General features: G+C 34.4%; 1 protein-coding gene across 1 annotated transcript; it reads right to left on the reverse strand.

Moving 5' to 3' along the window:
- Nucleotides 1–568: 568 nt before the first annotated feature.
- LOC138332570 (cyclin-dependent kinase 7-like) lies at nt 569–19,765 on the reverse strand. Its single transcript, XM_069280572.1, has 10 exons — nt 19,660–19,765; nt 15,386–15,445; nt 14,814–14,915; nt 14,386–14,454; nt 13,937–14,047; nt 13,540–13,658; nt 13,060–13,163; nt 12,374–12,446; nt 5,006–5,169; nt 569–4,847 (listed from the first exon to the last, which is right to left on the reverse strand). The coding sequence occupies exons 1-10, from the start codon at nt 19,711–19,713 to the stop codon at nt 4,819–4,821; spliced, it is 885 nt and encodes a 294-aa protein (XP_069136673.1). The 5' UTR covers nt 19,714–19,765; the 3' UTR covers nt 569–4,818.
- Nucleotides 19,766–19,891: the final 126 nt, after the last annotated feature.

Consider the following 19,891-nt stretch of genomic DNA (forward strand, 5'->3'; position numbering starts at 1 on the left):
GCTCGGCCATTTTTGAGTACACAGTTTGACTGGTTTGACCCATAGTTGTTCGTTTATGAATTAAAGACGTATCTAGTGATTTTATATTGTTTTCAGACGAGCCTTGACAAAGCCCTCACAGGCCTGTATCAAAAACTGCAGGTCTTTTAGGATTTATACTTGAAATGATAATTTTTAACAAACGGTTGAACGGGTTGTTCAGAAGAAACGAAAACAGCCCAGGAGCTGAACTATTTTTTTTAAAGATGATTGTCATGGTAGCCATTTTGATTCCCCCCACAAGTCTTAACACAAATTATCAATAAGGATCCTTTAACTAGTCATTGAATTAAATTTCATCCCTCTCTGTTGAGAAAGGCTAATAGAAGTCGCACAAATGATCCTCCCTCATTGCAATATAGCTCAGGTGAGGTAAAACTACCTACAGATGTTTTGTCCGTAGTTAAATTTCAGTCTGTTTCAATCATTTACTGACTCAATTGTAGTGGTCAAACTTGGCTTGTTCCTTTAGAAGCCACCAGAACTATCAAAATAAATGATTCAACTCGTGAGAAAAGCCAGACAAACATTCTATATTATAAGAGTTTATTTCGACTTGGCTGACAACAACATACAAGATTATCTAAATTGCATAATTGCTACATTTGTCTAATGTAATGCTTGCTCGCCATCATTGCTTGAATGAGACAACATAAAAATAACATTTTCCTCAAGCCATTGTAAGTTATCTACATTTTTATATGTTTGATTGACTTAGTATAAAAAAATTGTGTTTTTCAATCACATAGAACTCAAATTCATCTGCAAGAGTTTCTGTTAATCAAGACAAGGGACTTTCCCTTTTGGTCAATTTCCGATACTTAGATGTTTTGTTTAAATTTGCTTTAAGCAGACACAAATCCAAGGTAAAAATAACCTCAACAGTATCAAATAGAAGTTTAATAGTCTAGATTAAACTATATCGGGATCAATACATGTGAATATATATAAACTTCTCATTTAAATACTAAACTTATTTTCCTATTTCAGGAACATTTTCTTAACTTAGGAGACGCCTTCATTAAAAATTCCTCATAGGAAATCATTACAGAAGTTAAAGGGAAAGTATTCCTCCAAGTGACTTTCCTTAACTGCTATAATGCTTTCCGAGAGGGAATTTTGAATTAACCCTAGTAGTGCTGTTCTTGAAACTGGGTCCTGAAGTATGTTAGTATTTGGTTGTACTAAATCAGATGCATATAAATTTCAATATCCTCACATGTACATGTGTCATGAATGCTATCCGTTAAAACATTGCATAACTGTAAGTCTCATTGCACAATAACTATTTAATTTATATCAAAAAGACTTGGTACAGTAAAACCTGCCTTAGCGACCACCTCTATATAAAGATCACCTGTTTGACAAGACCACATTTCCAGTTTGACCTGACAGACCACCTGGCTATAAATACCATTTTTCCTCTCTCAATCAGGTGATCTTCGGACAGGTACAATATACAATATGTACCAGTATATCAAACATATTCGTTGTAAAAGTATTTATAACATTTAGAGGAAGAGATGAAACAAACAAAATTGTTAACAAACTTTGTTTCATTTTTTTATGTTTTTATGTCTATCGATATAAAATGTTTGTTAAGGGTCATACATATATCCAAAACAGCACTTAAAATCATTCAAGAGGCAAGATTCTACAGATGAAAACCAAACACTGGCTTAATTAACTAAGAAATGCGCTCACATTTCAACAAAGTGCAAATTAAGAAAACAGAATAAATAATAACAAAACAGTTGCATCCTTGTGATAGCAGAGGTGAGGTAAAAATTAACACAGGTGTTCAACAACGCGAAGAAAACTAATTTTTAATTTTCAAAAATCTTGAATAAAAGTTTTTTATTCTGTATGTTCATTGAGAAAGAATACCATGATGAAAGAATGGAAAAGATATTATAATGAAACAAAAATTCCATTTTATTAATTAAAACATTTTTCTTAGATTTATTTGTTTGGTTTGTTTTATCAGTCAGAATCATTTAAGGATACCACTGACAACTGCTCCAAACAAGATTTGAACTTGAAACCTAGAGGTGGAAGGCAAGTGGTTATATGTCGGGACATCTCAACATTTCTTCCCAGGTATTTTGACTAAATGAAACAGAAAATCAAAATTACTATCATTTTTCTAGAACGTACAGGCAGTGCTAAAGACACAGACATGTGAACAAACTTTCGGAAAAACTTTTGTCGAGAAATCAATCATTCTCTTACGAGTTTGATTCAATTTTGGCAATGACTGTGAACACTATTTGAAAGATAAAAAAAAAGTGTATACTATTTTGTCAGATTCAATAGTAGAAATAGCTACTACGAAGAATATCCTGCTTTTTGCCTATGGCTTCATAATCCGAAAGATTTTGTAAATGATGTGTAATTAATTTACAAGGAAAGCCTAGCAATAGGCTGAGTCATGGTAGGTGGTAATCCAGGAACTAGATATCATCAATTTTACTAAACTATAGACATACATAAATTACTGTAAGAAACAAAAATGACTGACAGTGTTGAATACCTTATCAGATGTGACATTACATGGCTGTTCACTTGCCTGTCAATATTTATTATAATTATAAAAGAATTGACAATGAAACAAAGCGATAGTAAGTTTGGCTCAGTTGTACATAAACTTCATCTTTAAGCATCAATGATACTGAAACATACATCTGAACATACTAAATTATCAACCTCTACTATAATGTAAAACAGTCCAATTCTTTAACCAATAAACATATGTAAGTACAGTTCAAAAGTTGCATCACAGTCTTGACACAATATATCAACCAAAATTGTATTATATTGTTAATGGCACTATCACATGTTCAAACACAATCTGATATTATTGCCCATAAAAATGTTCCAATATTTTCACAATTCTTTTTAACAGAAGAAACCAACAATTTCCACATTTCCAAATCCAGTCTTAGAAAAATATCTGATCATAATGTTTTGGTCCCCTAAAACGAATATAAAAACCTACTGTTCCTTTTCATTCAGTGTCTGAATTTTGAAAGAACAGTTTGTATTAAAGGACGTTCACCTCAGATTTTGATATAAAGTTTTTTGTAATCATTTCTGAATATTAAACAAAAATTTTAATAAATATAATCAAAAACAAACGGTCATGTTAACATTATCAACAACAAAATACATAAACCTCTTGTTGCTAGATTAAGGAATATAACAAGTACACAATACAACTGTGTCGCTATGACCATCATTAATAATAGAACAAATAATGCCTTTGTTTTCTACAGAGTTATCTACTCTTGAGAGAAGGTTTTGCCTGTTTTCTTCAAGTTGATCCTTCTAGTCTATTGACTGTTTGCTTCATATGCATGCATTCCAAAGTTATTCCTTCTTTGTACATTATATAATTATCTTCCCCTGCCTTACATTTACAAACAACTGAAGTCACAACCAATACCTATCCACAAGGGCAGATAACTCCATAGCATGAATACCTTAAAGCAACTTATGGCATCTCTCTCAAAAAAATTATGAAACATCCCATGCTGTATCAAAAAAGCAGATAGAATAAACTGTACAAAAAAAATGTCAATAAAAGATATATTTTCTCCTTATATACTACAATGTATACATTGGAGACTGTCATTTAAAGAGACAAATTCATCATTTTTATTTCACTAGAAACGATCATGTGTTGTTTATTATACAAATAACTTTATCGGAAAACTTGCTCTCATTTTACAGCCAACACTTTCATTAAAACTTACTATAATGGTGATACACTCCACTGAGAATAAGACTAAGTTTTTAAAACAGTAATATACAGTATCTGTTACATTAGAAACTCAAATTTCTCATCATACCCAGAATGATAAAAATAAAGTGAAAAAAATTGTGAAGGTTAAAATCACAGGAAATAGTTTTGGCTTTTTAATGGCGGGAAAAGTTGCTTTGGTACTGATTATCTCCTCTGGTGGTAATTTCCAAATTTTAAAACACAAATTTTACATGAGGGTTTTATATACACTCAAATAGCACATTTAAATGCTGAATAACTTTTCTTAACTCTGGCAAATTTCCTCTCGTGTTTAGTTTCATCTTTACAGCAATAATCTAACAGTCTTAACAACTTGAAGTCATAAAACTCAACAAAACAATTGTCCATTTGTCCACAAATCTGTAACAACGTGCAGAAAATGATCAACAAGTGATGGGTGTAATAAATAAATAATGAGGATGGCAATTCACACACTCACTGAAACAAACGACACCAAACACACTCACTCGATATCGATCTCTAATATCACTACATTTTCACATTATTGTTAATCTATACAAGGAGATCTGACTATTCCAAGTTCTCATACAAGTAAAGTTCTTTATTTTATTCTTTCAGTTTTTTTCCTGTTACCATGTAAAATCAGGATTCATTTTAAGTAAATAATGATAATTTATCTAACAGAGAATCTATAGAATTTTTTTTTAAATTTTATCTGTTATGTAAAAAAAAAATCTCATATTTTGTCAAATGAAAAGTTTCATAAAAAATATTCATTTTTTTCTGAATTTTCAATTTCAAAACCAAAATCAACATATTTTCACTTTTAATCTATTATAATATCAACCTTATCTTATCAGTTTGTTTTGTTCTTTAATTTAACTTGACAGTTTCAAAATGTGAACCGACAAAAACAAATTCTGAGTGATTGGTATGAATCCTCAACAGCTTGTCAGTATACATCTTATCAATGAGATCACTGCATCAATATATTCTCTCCTGTCCATGTTCCGTTAAAACACCAGCCTCTTTACTAAACCACCTGTAAGGATAATGTACAAAATTGTTAAGAATACGGATTCATATTTTGATAGAACCACTATTGGCACATCTAGTTACATTATTCAAATAATTCTCTTTATTTTTCAGCATGTCTTTATTTGCCATACTTTCTTGTATTTGTGATGTCATTCATCTTACCTGTATCGCCCTGAAGTTTCCGTTTAAGGCTAAATCTATTATCGAGTTGATTCTGGTCCTTTATTTTATTACTACCCGGCATCGGAAGTAGATGACCGGGGGTTGGGTAGGGCTTCATTACAAAGTAGTCCATCTGTAGAGCCTGTAAAATCACATCAGTTACTCTGTTGTATTAATATACTCTTAATCATATTGATTAATACTCCTGTTATCTTATCAACTGAGTGGACGAGTAGTAAAGGGGCGTCCTGATATATATATATATAACCACTAGCCCTGGTGTTTACAGTTTGGGTCTCAGTTAAGGCTAGTGACAGGTACATTAACTGAGTGGACGAGTAGTAAAGGGGTGTCCTGATATATATATATATAACCACTAGCCCAGGTGTTTACAGTTTGGGTCTCAGTTAAGGCTAGTGACAGGTACATTAACTGAGTGGACCAGTAGTAAAGGGGTGTCCTGATATATATATATATATATAACCACTAGCCCAGGTGTTTACAGTTTGGGTCTCAGGTAAGACTAGTGACAGGTACATTAACTGAGTGGACGAGTAGTAAAGGGGTGTCCTGATATATATATATATAACCACTAGCCCTGGTGTTTACAGTTTGGGTCTCAGTTAAGACTAGTGACAGGTACATTAACTGAGTGGACGAGTAGTAAAGGGGTGTCCTGATATATATATATATATATATATAACCACTAGCCCTGGTGTTTACAGTTTGGGTCTCAGTTAAGGCTAGTGACAGGTACATTAACTGAGTGGACGAGTAGTAAAGGGGTGTCCTGATATATATATATATATATATATATAACCACTAGCCCTGGTGTTTACAGTTTGGGTCTCAGTTAAGGCTAGTGACAGGTACATTAACTGAGTGGACGAGTAGTAAAGGGGTGTCCTGATATATATATATATATATATATAACCACTAGCCCTGGTGTTTACAGTTTGGGTCTCAGTTAAGGCTAGTGACAGGTACATTAACTGAGTGGACGAGTAGTAAAGGGGTGTCCTTATTTATATATATATATATACAACCAGCCCTGGTGTTTACAGTTTGGGTCTCAGTTAAGGCTAGTGACAGGTACATTAACTGAGTGGACGAGTAGTAAAGGGGTGTCCTGATATATATATATATAACCACTAGCCCAGGTGTTTACAGTTTGGGTCTCAGGTAAGACTAGTGACAGGTACATTAACTGAGTGGACGAGTAGTAAAGGGGTGTCCTTATATATATATATATAACCACTAGCCCTGGTGTTTACAGTTTGGGTCTCAGGTAAGACTAGTGACAGGTACATTAACTGAGTGGACGAGTAGTAAAGGGGTGTCCTGATATATATATATATATATAACCACTAGCCCTGGTGTTTACAGTTTGGGTCTCAGGTAAGGCTAGTGACAGGTACATTAACTGAGTGGACGAGTAGTAAAGGGGTGTCCTGATATATATATATATATATATATAACCACTAGCCCTGGTGTTTACAGTTTGGGTCTCAGGTAAGGCTAGTGACAGGTACATTAACTGAGTGGACGAGTAGTAAAGGGGTGTCCTGATATATATATATATATATATATATATATATAACCACTAGCCCTGGTGTTTACAGTTTGGGTCTCAGGTAAGGCTAGTGACAGGTACATTAACTGAGTGGACGAGTAGTAAAGGGGTGTCCTGATATATATATATATATATATATATATAACCACTAGCCCTGGTGTTTACAGTTTGGGTCTCAGTTAAGGCTAGTGACAGGTACATTAACTGAGTGGACGAGTAGTAAAGGGGTGTCCTGATATATATATATATATATATAACCACTAGCCCTGGTGTTTACAGTTTGGGTCTCAGTTAAGGCTAGTGACAGGTACATTAACTGAGTGGACGAGTAGTAAAGGGGTGTCCTGATATATATATATATATATATATATAACCACTAGCCCTGGTGTTTACAGTTTGGGTCTCAGTTAAGGCTAGTGACAGGTACATTAACTGAGTGGACGAGTAGTAAAGGGGTGTCCTGATATATATATATATATATATATATATAACCACTAGCCCTGGTGTTTACAGTTTGGGTCTCAGTTAAGGCTAGTGACAGGTACATTAACTGAGTGGACGAGTAGTAAAGGGGTGTCCTGATATATATATATATATATAACCACTAGCCCTGGTGTTTACAGTTTGGGTCTCAGTTAAGGCTAGTGACAGGTACATTAACTGAGTGGACGAGTAGTAAAGGGGTGTCCTGATATATATATATATATAACCACTAGCCCTGGTGTTTACAGTTTGGGTCTCAGTTAAGGCTAGTGACAGGTACATTAACTGAGTGGACGAGTAGTAAAGGGGTGTCCTGATATATATATATATATAACCACTAGCCCTGGTGTTTACAGTTTGGGTCTCAGTTAAGGCTAGTGACAGGTACATTAACTGAGTGGACGAGTAGTAAAGGGGTGTCCTGATATATATATATATATATATATAACCACTAGCCCTGGTGTTTACAGTTTGGGTCTCAGTTAAGGCTAGTGACAGGTACATTAACTGAGTGGACGAGTAGTAAAGGGGTGTCCTATATATATATATATATATATATAACCACTAGCCCTGGTGTTTTACAGTTTGGGTCTCAGTTAAGGCTAGTGACAGGTACATTAACTGAGTGGACGAGTAGTAAAGGGGTGTCCTGATATATATATATATATATATTATTATATAACCACTAGCCCTGGTGTTTACAGTTTGGGTCTCAGTTAAGGCTAGTGACAGGTACATTAACTGAGTGGACGAGTAGTAAAGGGGTGTCCTGATATATATATATATATATATATAACCACTAGCCCTGGTGTTTACAGTTTGGGTCTCAGTTAAGGCTAGTGACAGGTACATTAACTGAGTGGACGAGTAGTAAAGGGGTGTCCTGATATATATATATATATATATATAACCACTAGCCCTGGTGTTTACAGTTTGGGTCTCAGTTAAGGCTAGTGACAGGTACATTAACTGAGTGGACGAGTAGTAAAGGGGTGTCCTGATATATATATATATATATAACCACTAGCCCTGGTGTTTACAGTTTGGGTCTCAGTTAAGGCTAGTGACAGGTACATTAACTGAGTGGACGAGTAGTAAAGGGGTGTCCTGATATATATATATATATATAACCACTAGCCCTGGTGTTTACAGTTTGGGTCTCAGTTAAGGCTAGTGACAGGTACATTAACTGAGTGGACGAGTAGTAAAGGGGTGTCCTGATATATATATATATATATATATATAACCACTAGCCCTGGTGTTTACAGTTTGGGTCTCAGTTAAGGCTAGTGACAGGTACATTAACTGAGTGGACGAGTAGTAAAGGGGTGTCCTGATATATATATATATATATATATATATAACCACTAGCCCTGGTGTTTACAGTTTGGGTCTCAGTTAAGGCTAGTGACAGGTACATTAACTGAGTGGACGAGTAGTAAAGGGGTGTCCTGATATATATAACCACTAGCCCTGGTGTTTACAGTTTGGGTCTCAGGTAAGGCTAGTGACAGGTACATTAACTGAGTGGACGAGTAGTAAAGGGGTGTCCTGATATATATATATATAACCACTAGCCCTGGTGTTTACAGTTTGGGTCTCAGTTAAGGCTAGTGACAGGTACATTAACTGAGTGGACGAGTAGTAAAGGGGTGTCCTGATATATATATATATATAATAGCCTGGTGTTTACAGTTTGGGTCTCAGTTAAGGCTAGTGACAGGTACCTGAGTGGACGAGTAGTAAAGGGGTGTCCTGAATATATATATTTACTAGTTTGGGTCTCAGTTTGGGTTAAGGCTAGTGACAGGTACATTAACTGAGTGGACGAGTAGTAAAGGGGTGTCCTGATATATATATATATATATATATATATATATAACCACTAGCCCTGGTGTTTACAGTTTGGGTCTCAGTTAAGGCTAGTGACAGGTACATTAACTGAGTGGACGAGTAGTAAAGGGGTGTCCTGATATATATATATATATATATATAACCACTAGCCCTGGTGTTTACAGTTTGGGTCTCAGTTAAGGCTAGTGACAGGTACATTAACTGAGTGGACGAGTAGTAAAGGGGTGTCCTGATATATATATATATATATATAACCACTAGCCCTGGTGTTTACAGTTTGGGTCTCAGTTAAGGCTAGTGACAGGTACATTAACTGAGTGGACGAGTAGTAAAGGGGTGTCCTGATATATATATATATATAACCACTAGCCCTGGTGTTTACAGTTTGGGTCTCAGTTAAGGCTAGTGACAGGTACATTAACTGAGTGGACGAGTAGTAAAGGGGTGTCCTGATATATATAACCACTAGCCCTGGTGTTTACAGTTTGGGTCTCAGGTAAGGCTAGTGACAGGTACATTAACTGAGTGGACGAGTAGTAAAGGGGTGTCCTGATATATATAACCACTAGCCCTGGTGTTTACAGTTTGGGTCTCAGGTAAGACTAGTGACAGGTACATTAACTGAGTGGACGAGTAGTAAAGGGGTGTCCTGATATATATATATATAACCACTAGCCCTGGTGTTTACAGTTTGGGTCTCAGTTAAGGCTAGTGACAGGTACATTAACTGAGTGGACGAGTAGTAAAGGGGTGTCCTGATATATATATATAACCACTAGCCCTGGTGTTTACAGTTTGGGTCTCAGTTAAGGCTAGTGACAGGTACATTAACTGAGTGGACGAGTAGTAAAGGGGTGTCCTGATATATATATATATATAACCACTAGCCCTGGTGTTTACAGTTTGGGTCTCAGTTAAGGCTAGTGACAGGTACATTAACTGAGTGGACGAGTAGTAAAGGGGTGTCCTGATATATATATATATATATAACCACTAGCCCTGGTGTTTACAGTTTGGGTCTCAGTTAAGGCTAGTGACAGGTACATTAACTGAGTGGACGAGTAGTAAAGGGGTGTCCTGATATATATATATAACCACTAGCCCTGGTGTTTACAGTTTGGGTCTCAGTTAAGGCTAGTGACAGGTACATTAACTGAGTGGACGAGTAGTAAAGGGGTGTCCTGATATATATAACCACTAGCCCTGGTGTTTACAGTTTGGGTCTCAGGTAAGGCTAGTGACAGGTACATTAACTGAGTGGACGAGTAGTAAAGGGGTGTCCTGATATATATATATAAACCACTAGCCCTGGTGTTTACAGTTTGGGTCTCAGTTAAGGCTAGTGACAGGTACATTAACTGAGTGGACGAGTAGTAAAGGGGTGTCCTGATATATATATATAACCACTAGCCCTGGTGTTTACAGTTTGGGTCTCAGGTAAGGCTAGTGACAGGTACATTAACTGAGTGGACGAGTAGTAAAGGGGTGTCCTGATATATATATATATAACCACTAGCCCAGGTGTTTACAGTTTGGGTCTCAGTTAAGGCTAGTGACAGGTACATTAACTGAGTGGACCAGTAGTAAAGGGGTGTCCTGATATTTATATATATATATATAACCACTAGCCCTGGTGTTTACAGTTTGGGTCTCAGTTAAGACTAGTGACAGGTACATTAACTGAGTGGACGAGTAGTAAAGGGGTGTCCTGATATATATATATATATATATATAACCACTAGCCCTGGTGTTTACAGTTTGGGTCTCAGTTAAGGCTAGTGACAGGTACATTAACTGAGTGGACGAGTAGTAAAGGGGTGTCCTGATATATATATATATATATATATATATAACCACTAGCCCTGGTGTTTACAGTTTGGGTCTCAGTTAAGGCTAGTGACAGGTACATTAACTGAGTGGACGTAGTAGTAAAGGGGTGTCCTGATATATATATTTATATATATATAACCACTAGCCCTGGTGTTTACAGTTTGGGTCTCAGTTAAGGCTAGTGACAGGTACATTAACTGAGTGGACGAGTAGTAAAGGGGTGTCCTGATATATATATATATATATATATAACCACTAGCCCTGGTGTTTACAGTTTGGGTCTCAGTTAAGGCTAGTGACAGGTACATTAACTGAGTGGACGAGTAGTAAAGGGGTGTCCTGATATATATATATATATATATATATAACCACTAGCCCTGGTGTTTACAGTTTGGGTCTCAGTTAAGGCTAGTGACAGGTACATTAACTGAGTGGACGAGTAGTAAAGGGGTGTCCTGATATAATATATATATATAACCACTAGCCCTGGTGTTTACAGTTTGGGTCTCAGTTAAGGCTAGTGACAGGTACATTAACTGAGTGGACGAGTAGTAAAGGGGTGTCCTGATATATATATATATATATATATAACCACTAGCCCTGGTGTTTACAGTTTGGGTCTCAGGTAAGGCTAGTGACAGGTACATTAACTGAGTGGACGAGTAGTAAAGGGGTGTCCTGATATATATATATAACCACTAGCCCTGGTGTTTACAGTTTGGGTCTCATAAGGCTAGTGACAGGTACATTAACTGAGTGGACGAGTAGTAAAGGGTGTCCTAGTAACAGGGGTGTCCTGAGTATATATATATATATATATATATAACCACTAGCCCTGGTGTTTACAGTTTGGGTCTCAGTTAAGGCTAGTGACAGGTACATTAACTGAGTGGACGAGTAGTAAAGGGGTGTCCTGATATATATACTATATATAATATAACCACTAGCCCTGGTGTTTACAGTTTGGGTCTCAATGATATATATCAGTATATATAACCACTAGCCCTGGTGTTTACAGTTTGGGTCTCAGTAAAGGCTAGTGACAGGTACATTAACTGAAAATCTTGAAATCAATATATATCAAAAGTTATAAATTTCATCACAGCCCTGGTTCTAAAACTTGGGTCTAAAAGTACATTAAGTGACTGGATTTTTATTATTTTTATTTAATTGTGACAACACTTAAAAGGAATGCCCTGATATACTAACCTTGTTACCACTTGATGTGTTTAAAATTTTTCTCGTTGGGGATCCGTAAAACTTTGCAAGACCAAAATCACCAAGTTTTAGTATTCCTTGTTGGTTTATAGTAAATTGTTTGGCTTTAAATCCTGGTACAAATATCAAAGCACAAAAAAAACCAAAATAATAAGAAAAATCCCATTTATAACATTAGGAGGCTTATGAGGTAGATTTGATAGAGGAGGTTTATGAGATAGTACCTTAAAAGTTTGACATCTATGACCCAAAAGCAGATTCAGGAGCTTTGTGGTAGTAGCCACACAGCTTACATTTATTGGTAAAAACAATACTGATATGCAGGTGACATTAGAATTTTTGAACACCAATTACAAATTAACTATTTCATAGCTTTTCACCAAACTACATGTCTAAACTGTCTAACTTACTCTGTGTAATATCCAGTGGGAGTGAAAAAGACTCCAAACCCTTCAGAGTTTTGTGTATATGACTTTATATGTCCTGGAGTTAAAACAATCTCATTATCTTTTTAACAAATCTTATAACAATCTGAAACAAAGAGGAACCAAAATTTTTAAACAGAATCAAAAAAAATTTTTTTTGACAGTACAATTAATGAGTTTTTTTCTCCCACCTTGGAAAATTGCATTAAATAAAAGATGTATACATTTAGGATTTTATTTGTGTTCAAAACCTTTTCAGTTTGGCAAAAGCACCAAACTTTTATACATCACTCTTAGCTGTTATTTCACATGCTTGGAAAGTAATAACCTTTATGATGTCAAACAACTTATGATGCTGAATATTTGCGGATACAATATAAAAATCACATTATTCATCATTTTCAACATATTTGCGAATACATCAAGTTGTGATCATGGTCTCTTACTGACAATCATGCACTCATATATACAATTATTCATGAAATGTTTCATAATGAGGTGAAAACGGTATAAATGTTTGAATTTGCATTCTTGTGAAACTACATGAAAACTTGTGTCTTACAAAAAAAATATTTAAAGTGGTTTACTGTACTGTAACCTTATAATTGATGTGCACTAACTTGTCATAACAAAGTGATTTATAGCACTGTTACATTATAATAGATGTGTACTAACTCGTCGTAACAGTTCTGCCAGTATACATCCTACAGCCCACATGTCCACTCCTGTCCCGTACTGTCGTGCACCAAATAACAATTCTGGACACCGGTACCATCTGTAAACAAATCAGTCAAAATAAACAATTAAAACACAAATTCATTATAATAAAGACCACATGACTACAAAGACCTTGGCTAGTCTTTATACACAGGTTTGACTGTACATGTAATAAACAAATAAGCTTTGACAAGTGTATTCTATTAGGAACAATTTGTTGGTCAATTTATTTTTTCAACAGACAGAATCACATGAATCTATGTTTTTATGCCTTTCTCATCAGTAAAGAGAATATTTAGTTTGGTTTAGTAAAAGCTTGAAAATCTTGAAATCAACATATCAAAAGTTGCTAATTTACATCACTCCCCTTCTAAACTTTTAGTAAGTATTATTTTTATTTAGATTGTTTAACAGAAGGAATGCCCGATACTAACCTTGTTACCACTTGATGTGTGTAAATCCTCGTTGGGGATCCGTAAAACTTTGCAAGGCCAAAATCACCAAGTTTTAGTATTCCTTGTTGGTTTATGAGTAAATTGTTTGGCTTTAAATCCTGGTAAAATGAAAAGAAACACAAAAAATTAAAAACATTTATAAGGTGGAGAGCTAATGATAGATTTGGTAGATTTGATAGATGAGGTTTATGAGATAGTCATTAAAAGTTTGACATCTATGACCCAAAAGCAGAGGACTTGTGGTAGTAGCCAGACAGCTTACTTATTGGTAATCACAATACTGATATGCAGGTGACAGGTAGAATGTTTTACACCAATTACCAATTAACTATCATAGCTTTTCACCAAACTACATGTCTAATTCTGTCTAACTTACTCTGTGTAATATCCAGTGGGAGTGAAGGTACTCCAAACCCTTCAGAGTTTGTAGTGTATATGACTTTATATGTCCTGGAGTTAAAACAATCTCATTATCTTTTATAACAATCTGAAACAAAGAGGAACCAAAATTAAACAGAATCAAAAAATTCTTTTTTTGACAGTACAAATAATTTATTCTCCCACCTTGGAAAATTGCATTAAAGATGTATACATTGTATAAAATATTTGTGACAAAACTATATGATACAATTGTACTCAAACAAAACATAAGTTCTATAATGGAAAAGAGGATGATTAAAGCTATTGCCAATAAATTATGCATAGACATGAATAACCTTATTGGTTTTATTTGGGTAGGCATGCTTTTGTGATGTTTGCACTGGTATTGAAATGAGACTCCTAAAAATTGTACAGGTCAACAATATGTTATCCCATAATACTCACTTCTAAATCTGTCTCCATAAAATCAAAAACAAGACTGACATTTGACCTGTGTCCAAAGACATCAAGGAGCTGAAAATACAAAATTATCTTTAATTTCTTTGCTCAGTGGTATGACAATGTAGAACAAAAGATATCAAGCCGGTAAATTAGAGCAGTTATTCATGTTTGACTGTCATGTCTCTTCATTCTAGTATAAATTTCACCCTTTTTTCAACAAATGTACATATGCCCCCCTCCCTTTTCAATGCCATCTGGATTAGCCCCTGGTTTCCTAAATCTGTATCAAAACAGTATCATGGCTATAGAACTAGCTTCTATGGCATATGCCAAAATGTGAATAAATAATAACCTTCTATCTGGTTACTTATTGCAACAAATCTAAACTAATGACACAATAATGATTGTACATCTATATATAATTAACTCACCCCGATGATATGTGTATGACTTAGCTCCTGGAGTAATTTTATCTCCCGGAGCGCCGTTCTGTTGATTCCATCAGCGACTTCAGCCCGCGTGCCTACTTTTATCTGAGGTACAAATAATAAAAAGTCAGTTATCCCTAAATAACTTCAGAGACTAAACAGATTCCTACTTCTATATCTTTTCGGACTTTAGATAAGAGCTAGCTTTCATCTCAGGAAAGCAATGAGGTTATATAAGAACTTTAAGAGGTCAATTCAAATTTTGAGAAAATTGCTTAAATATTCTAAAGTAAAACTTGAAAGAGGGCCTAATGCTGTGCTAAAATTTCAATCAATACACACTAAAATAAAGAATATTGCTTTCAGCAATAAAATTTCATTTTTTACATCTTGACTTAATTAATGCATCAACAGGTTCAACAATATGGCACATGAATTGGATCAGTTGTAATTTATTGAAAGGGTGGTCTATTAAAGTGATAAAACCCTAAAACAACAAATAATTGCAGCTTAAATATGTACAGGATTGGAAAACATTTCTATACACTATTTTTCTAAATCACTAGTATACTCACCTTCTTCACGGCAACAATGTTCCCGGTTTTATAATCTTTAGCTTTGTAAACTGTAGCAAACTGAAATCAAAAGAATACACTAATTATTTCAAATTCATACTACTGGGTTTGTAAATAGTAAATGGTCTAAAATGCAGTATTCCATCTAATGATACTGTAATTCACTGGCACTAAGCTCCCTCCCCTTTTTATCAAGTCTTCTAAAACTAGGGTGACAATGTCTGGTAATAACATAACCCCCCTCAAAAAAGGTATCTTGGGTTATTGTTTTGAGGCATAATCTTAATCATGGAAGCTAACTAGTATCTGGAATCATTATCCAGGGTTACAACATTGGTAACAAGTTTCAGTTTCCCAAAGATAGTCATCATCAATCTGAAACCTTCTATCAAAACATAGTCTATAATCCTGTTGATGTTTGGTAGCAAACCATCACATAATTTCAAAATTAAGTGTGAAAAATTATTACAACATAACTGACTCTTCAGTCACTCCTATTGACGATTTGATTTATTACTAAATCTTGTTTAAAGTGTACACGGAATGGAAAATGATATGTAGATATGTTATTCTGTTTAATCTCCTGACAAGAATGTTGAAAACCGCATCAAAATCGGCCGCTTCAGTACCGAGATACCGCCCTCCGAAGTGCTCGATTTTTACCTGTTAATCAATTGCTAATCAGGGAATCGGCCGCTCACGCTGATTTGGGGAATAACCGGATGTGACGTCACGAGGACAACGGCAGTGAGGTGTTTGGTAGTGGAGTTATAGCACAAAGGTGGACATATATGTATTCCTAAAATGGGGTTACGAGAATTTTACAGATATATATACAGTATACAGTTATGGTGACGATATTGCTACTGAAATCATGCTAAATACATAAGTAGATTAGCGGAAGTTATTTATGTTTCTGGTATAAGCCAGGTGTACCTTGTGTAAAAACTTTTAAGTAGAGATCTTATCTCTGTTTTAACAGCTTACTAAATTATCAAACCTGGGGAATATTCAATTTTCATAATGTCATATAAAAAGAGACGAATTCGAAAAATGATGGTCATATAATTATCCATTTGAATGTGTTTCTGTATAAATAAAAATTCACTTGGCCTATGGATTTCAAGAATCAGCATAACGAAAAGAAAAGGTGTTAAATGTATTTCATAGTTCAATACACGTAGATATCATAGACATAAATTGGGAGGGAGAGTAAATAAAAAAAAATAAACCACTTGAGAAAGTGAATTTAAAATACATAATTCATTTATAGCTGTAACGAGTCTATCTTCCTTTTATAGCTACATGTACATGTATGAGAACATGCGTTATTTTAACAATATATTGGTTATATTGATTATCATTATTAGTATAATATAATGATCGATATTGACTAAAATTCACAAAGAATTGGATATCCAAAATCTAGCAACTACCAGAAATATCAAAATTCTGACATTGTGCATCATATTTGCATTGTTCTTTCTCGACATGCCATTTGTAAATAATTTTCTTGTTTCTGTTATGAAAATACATATACATATAACTAGAAATATATATACGAGACAAATGTATACATCGGTCATTCTAAAATATGCAATTATGTATACATCTAGTGATTTATACACTTGTTATATGTTATGTTCGAACGGTATATTTTACTGTAAACCAAGGATTTATAACTTTAAACAAATATGACATTACAACAATTAAATGATGGTCCATCGCTAACTTACCTGTGATCTTACTTTTGACACCTGACGTGAGCTAATCAACGAAGCGTGACAGATCACTAAACACCTTTCTTACGTAATCTGGTTATAAGCCCCCTCATTAGTTACGGTTGACTACGCGTTTCAGTTACTGCAGTATACAGGTACAGAGATAAACGCAGCACGACATTGGCTATTCGGAAGTACAGTTCTGATTTTGTTCTATACTAGATATCTGCAACTTGGATTAGACATAGACATCTTCAATCTTTTTCAACTGACTCGTGCATGATTTATTTTGTTCAATTAAAGACACTAATAAATGAACTTGAGCGAAATATCAACAAGTCGCCGGATGTATTGTATTATATGAAAGCTGAATGTATTTCGTAAAAAAAAAGGATCAATTTCAGATATAAAGCAATTAGTAGATGCATTTACGTATATGCGAAAAATTCTGTTTAGAATCATAACTTAATTCGTATGGGTAGGTTATATGAAAAAGTCAGAAATTTGTAAAGCGGATTTGACCAGTACAACGACCCGAGCCCGAGTCGAGTTTTGGATAACTTAGTCAAGAATCCTTTACATAATATTCATGTATATGTGGTTCCAAATACCGTAGATTTACAACGTACGTGTATTATTATAAACATTATATTGTGTATAATTGTGCAGAAATCGCGCAGAAATGTTCATTTGTCTACGACAGGTACATCAATATATGCATGGTATAAATTCCTATTTTCAAGCGTATTCCAAACTCATATCTGTGATTGAGGATAATATTAAATAGGTATCGGACATGTACACAGGTACTTGTGTCTGTAAAAATCGATATTTACAAACAGATAGTTTATATTAGATGGCAGACACAGAAAATCGCCACTCTATCTAAGCGAGTAGAGTCGGTCCCGTTGTCCTCGTGACGTCACAGGTCAGGGGTCCCGAATCGGGGTCAATGGCTGGGGGCTTCAGGTGTGTCCTAGAGAAAAGTCGCATTATCTCTAATACCGTATTCGCTATGAAACTCGTACTTTCTCCATTCTAAATTTTATACAATCACACATTTATCAAGCCTTATATACCAAACCATTCCGTGTACACTTTAATAATGCTTTTGATTTTATATAAAAAAGTATATATCATATCCATGTTTCCCTATACTACTGTTAAAATCTTCAATCAACGGGTGAAAATAGAGGATATATTTGTATATTGAAGATAATTAAATCAACTGTCTGATAACAAGAGCAAAAAATAATGTTCTTGATGATATCCAGAGTGTCATAGGTAATAAATTATAACAATTTATTACCTTTCTTATAATTACTAAGGGCAGTAATACCAGGGTATAAAATATAAGTATATACTACTAATGTAAAAGACTATTGTTAACCTTTAATTGTCAACACTTAATCATGAGTGAAAACAGGTGTCATCAATAAAACAAACTGTGAAAGGTAACCAAAGGTGACAAATCTTTTGTGGATTGGTCATGACAGGTGGTCAGATACTGGTTTGGACCTGTGATATACTTTATGGTCCAGTGTGCCAATTAGTTTTGATGGTGGACTAAAAAAAGGTTTTAGAGACAATCTACCGAACAAAAAACAACACCAATCGACTGCATTATGAATGTATAGAAAAACAAAATCTGACAATAACTTAATTCCTCCAATACAATCACCTATGGATCAGAAAATTGCAATAATATATTAATATATAATTATATAAAATTGAAGATGTTAAAAATAACAAGTCCTCCAAGATTTATTTCTGAAATCATGAATAGCTCCTCAGAAATGACATCCGACAAACATGTTCTTTTCTCTTTGAAAAGCGTCATAATAAAAGATTGACAACATTTTAGATTTTTTATTCAATATATTAGGCTGTTTATTAATCAAATAAATGGACAAGTTGCAAGTTATAATAAGAGCTAGCAAGGGGTTTTAAGACAGGAATTGCTTTGCTGCTTTATGTCTATTTGTAAATTGAGAGAGAATTAAAATGCTGGAATTGTAATTTTGACTACAGTATATATAAGGTGTTAATTAGTTTACATTAATAATCAATATTAAAAAATAATAATTAACAACAATAAACATATAAGTAAAAAGTATCATATGCTTATTGGTTTTAATATAAAACTTGAGAGAGTTTAAGCTTTTCTGGGCTTCTTTAATATTTTAAGGAACAGTTGTTATACTCAACATAACAGTTACAGTACTTTACTAGACAAGTGGAGACAAATTATTTCTAAATTAACAAATTATCGCAGATGATTTTCTGTAAATCCCGGAGCCGCTTTTCCTACCGTAAACAAATAATGATAATAATGAATTAACAAACACTAAAAAGATAAAAAGTGGCTAATTTTCGTTAGCTGAAAACTGACAGTATTGACAGCTGAACAAGACACGACAGGAAAAAGTTTGAGCTCACTTTTTCTTATGTGTTATTTGTTGCTAAAAATACGATAGTGGGATATTTTCTGCTCTATATTGTAAATGTGAGCGAAAATTTGTGACAATATCATAAAATAGTTTAAAATTATACCTGTCCTTCGCCTAAGAACTCTATTTTCTCATAGCGAACTTGCTTTTCGTCCATTTCGCGTTGGTGCCCGTCGCGGTCTTCTATGTTTGTTAGACGCTTTTGTGTCTCTGTCAGCTCAACCGCGACAAACGTTCAACTGACCATTCGTATCTTGATAAAGTAAAACCAAAAGCAACGTTTCCGGAATTTCACATTCTGATGGATGCGAATTCTTGATATATCCGAAATTCGT

This window comes from Argopecten irradians, chromosome 10, assembly GCF_041381155.1.
Source record: "Argopecten irradians isolate NY chromosome 10, Ai_NY, whole genome shotgun sequence".
In the NCBI taxonomy this organism is placed as follows: Eukaryota; Metazoa; Mollusca; class Bivalvia; order Pectinida; family Pectinidae; genus Argopecten; species Argopecten irradians.

Excerpts from the sequence above, each read along its gene's own strand:
- LOC138332570 (XM_069280572.1), bottom strand. The coding sequence starts at position 19,713 with ATGGACGAAAAGCAAGTTCGCTATGAGAAAATAGAGTTCTTAGGCGAA. Across the intron at positions 13,164-13,539 it reads ACACATCAAGTGGTAACAAG|ATGGTACCGGTGTCCAGAAT; the intron begins GTTAGTATCGGG and ends ATTTGTTTACAG. Across the intron at positions 12,447-13,059 it reads AGAACTGTTACGACGAGTTA|GACATATAAAGTCATATACA; the intron begins GTACACATCTAT and ends TTTTAACTCCAG.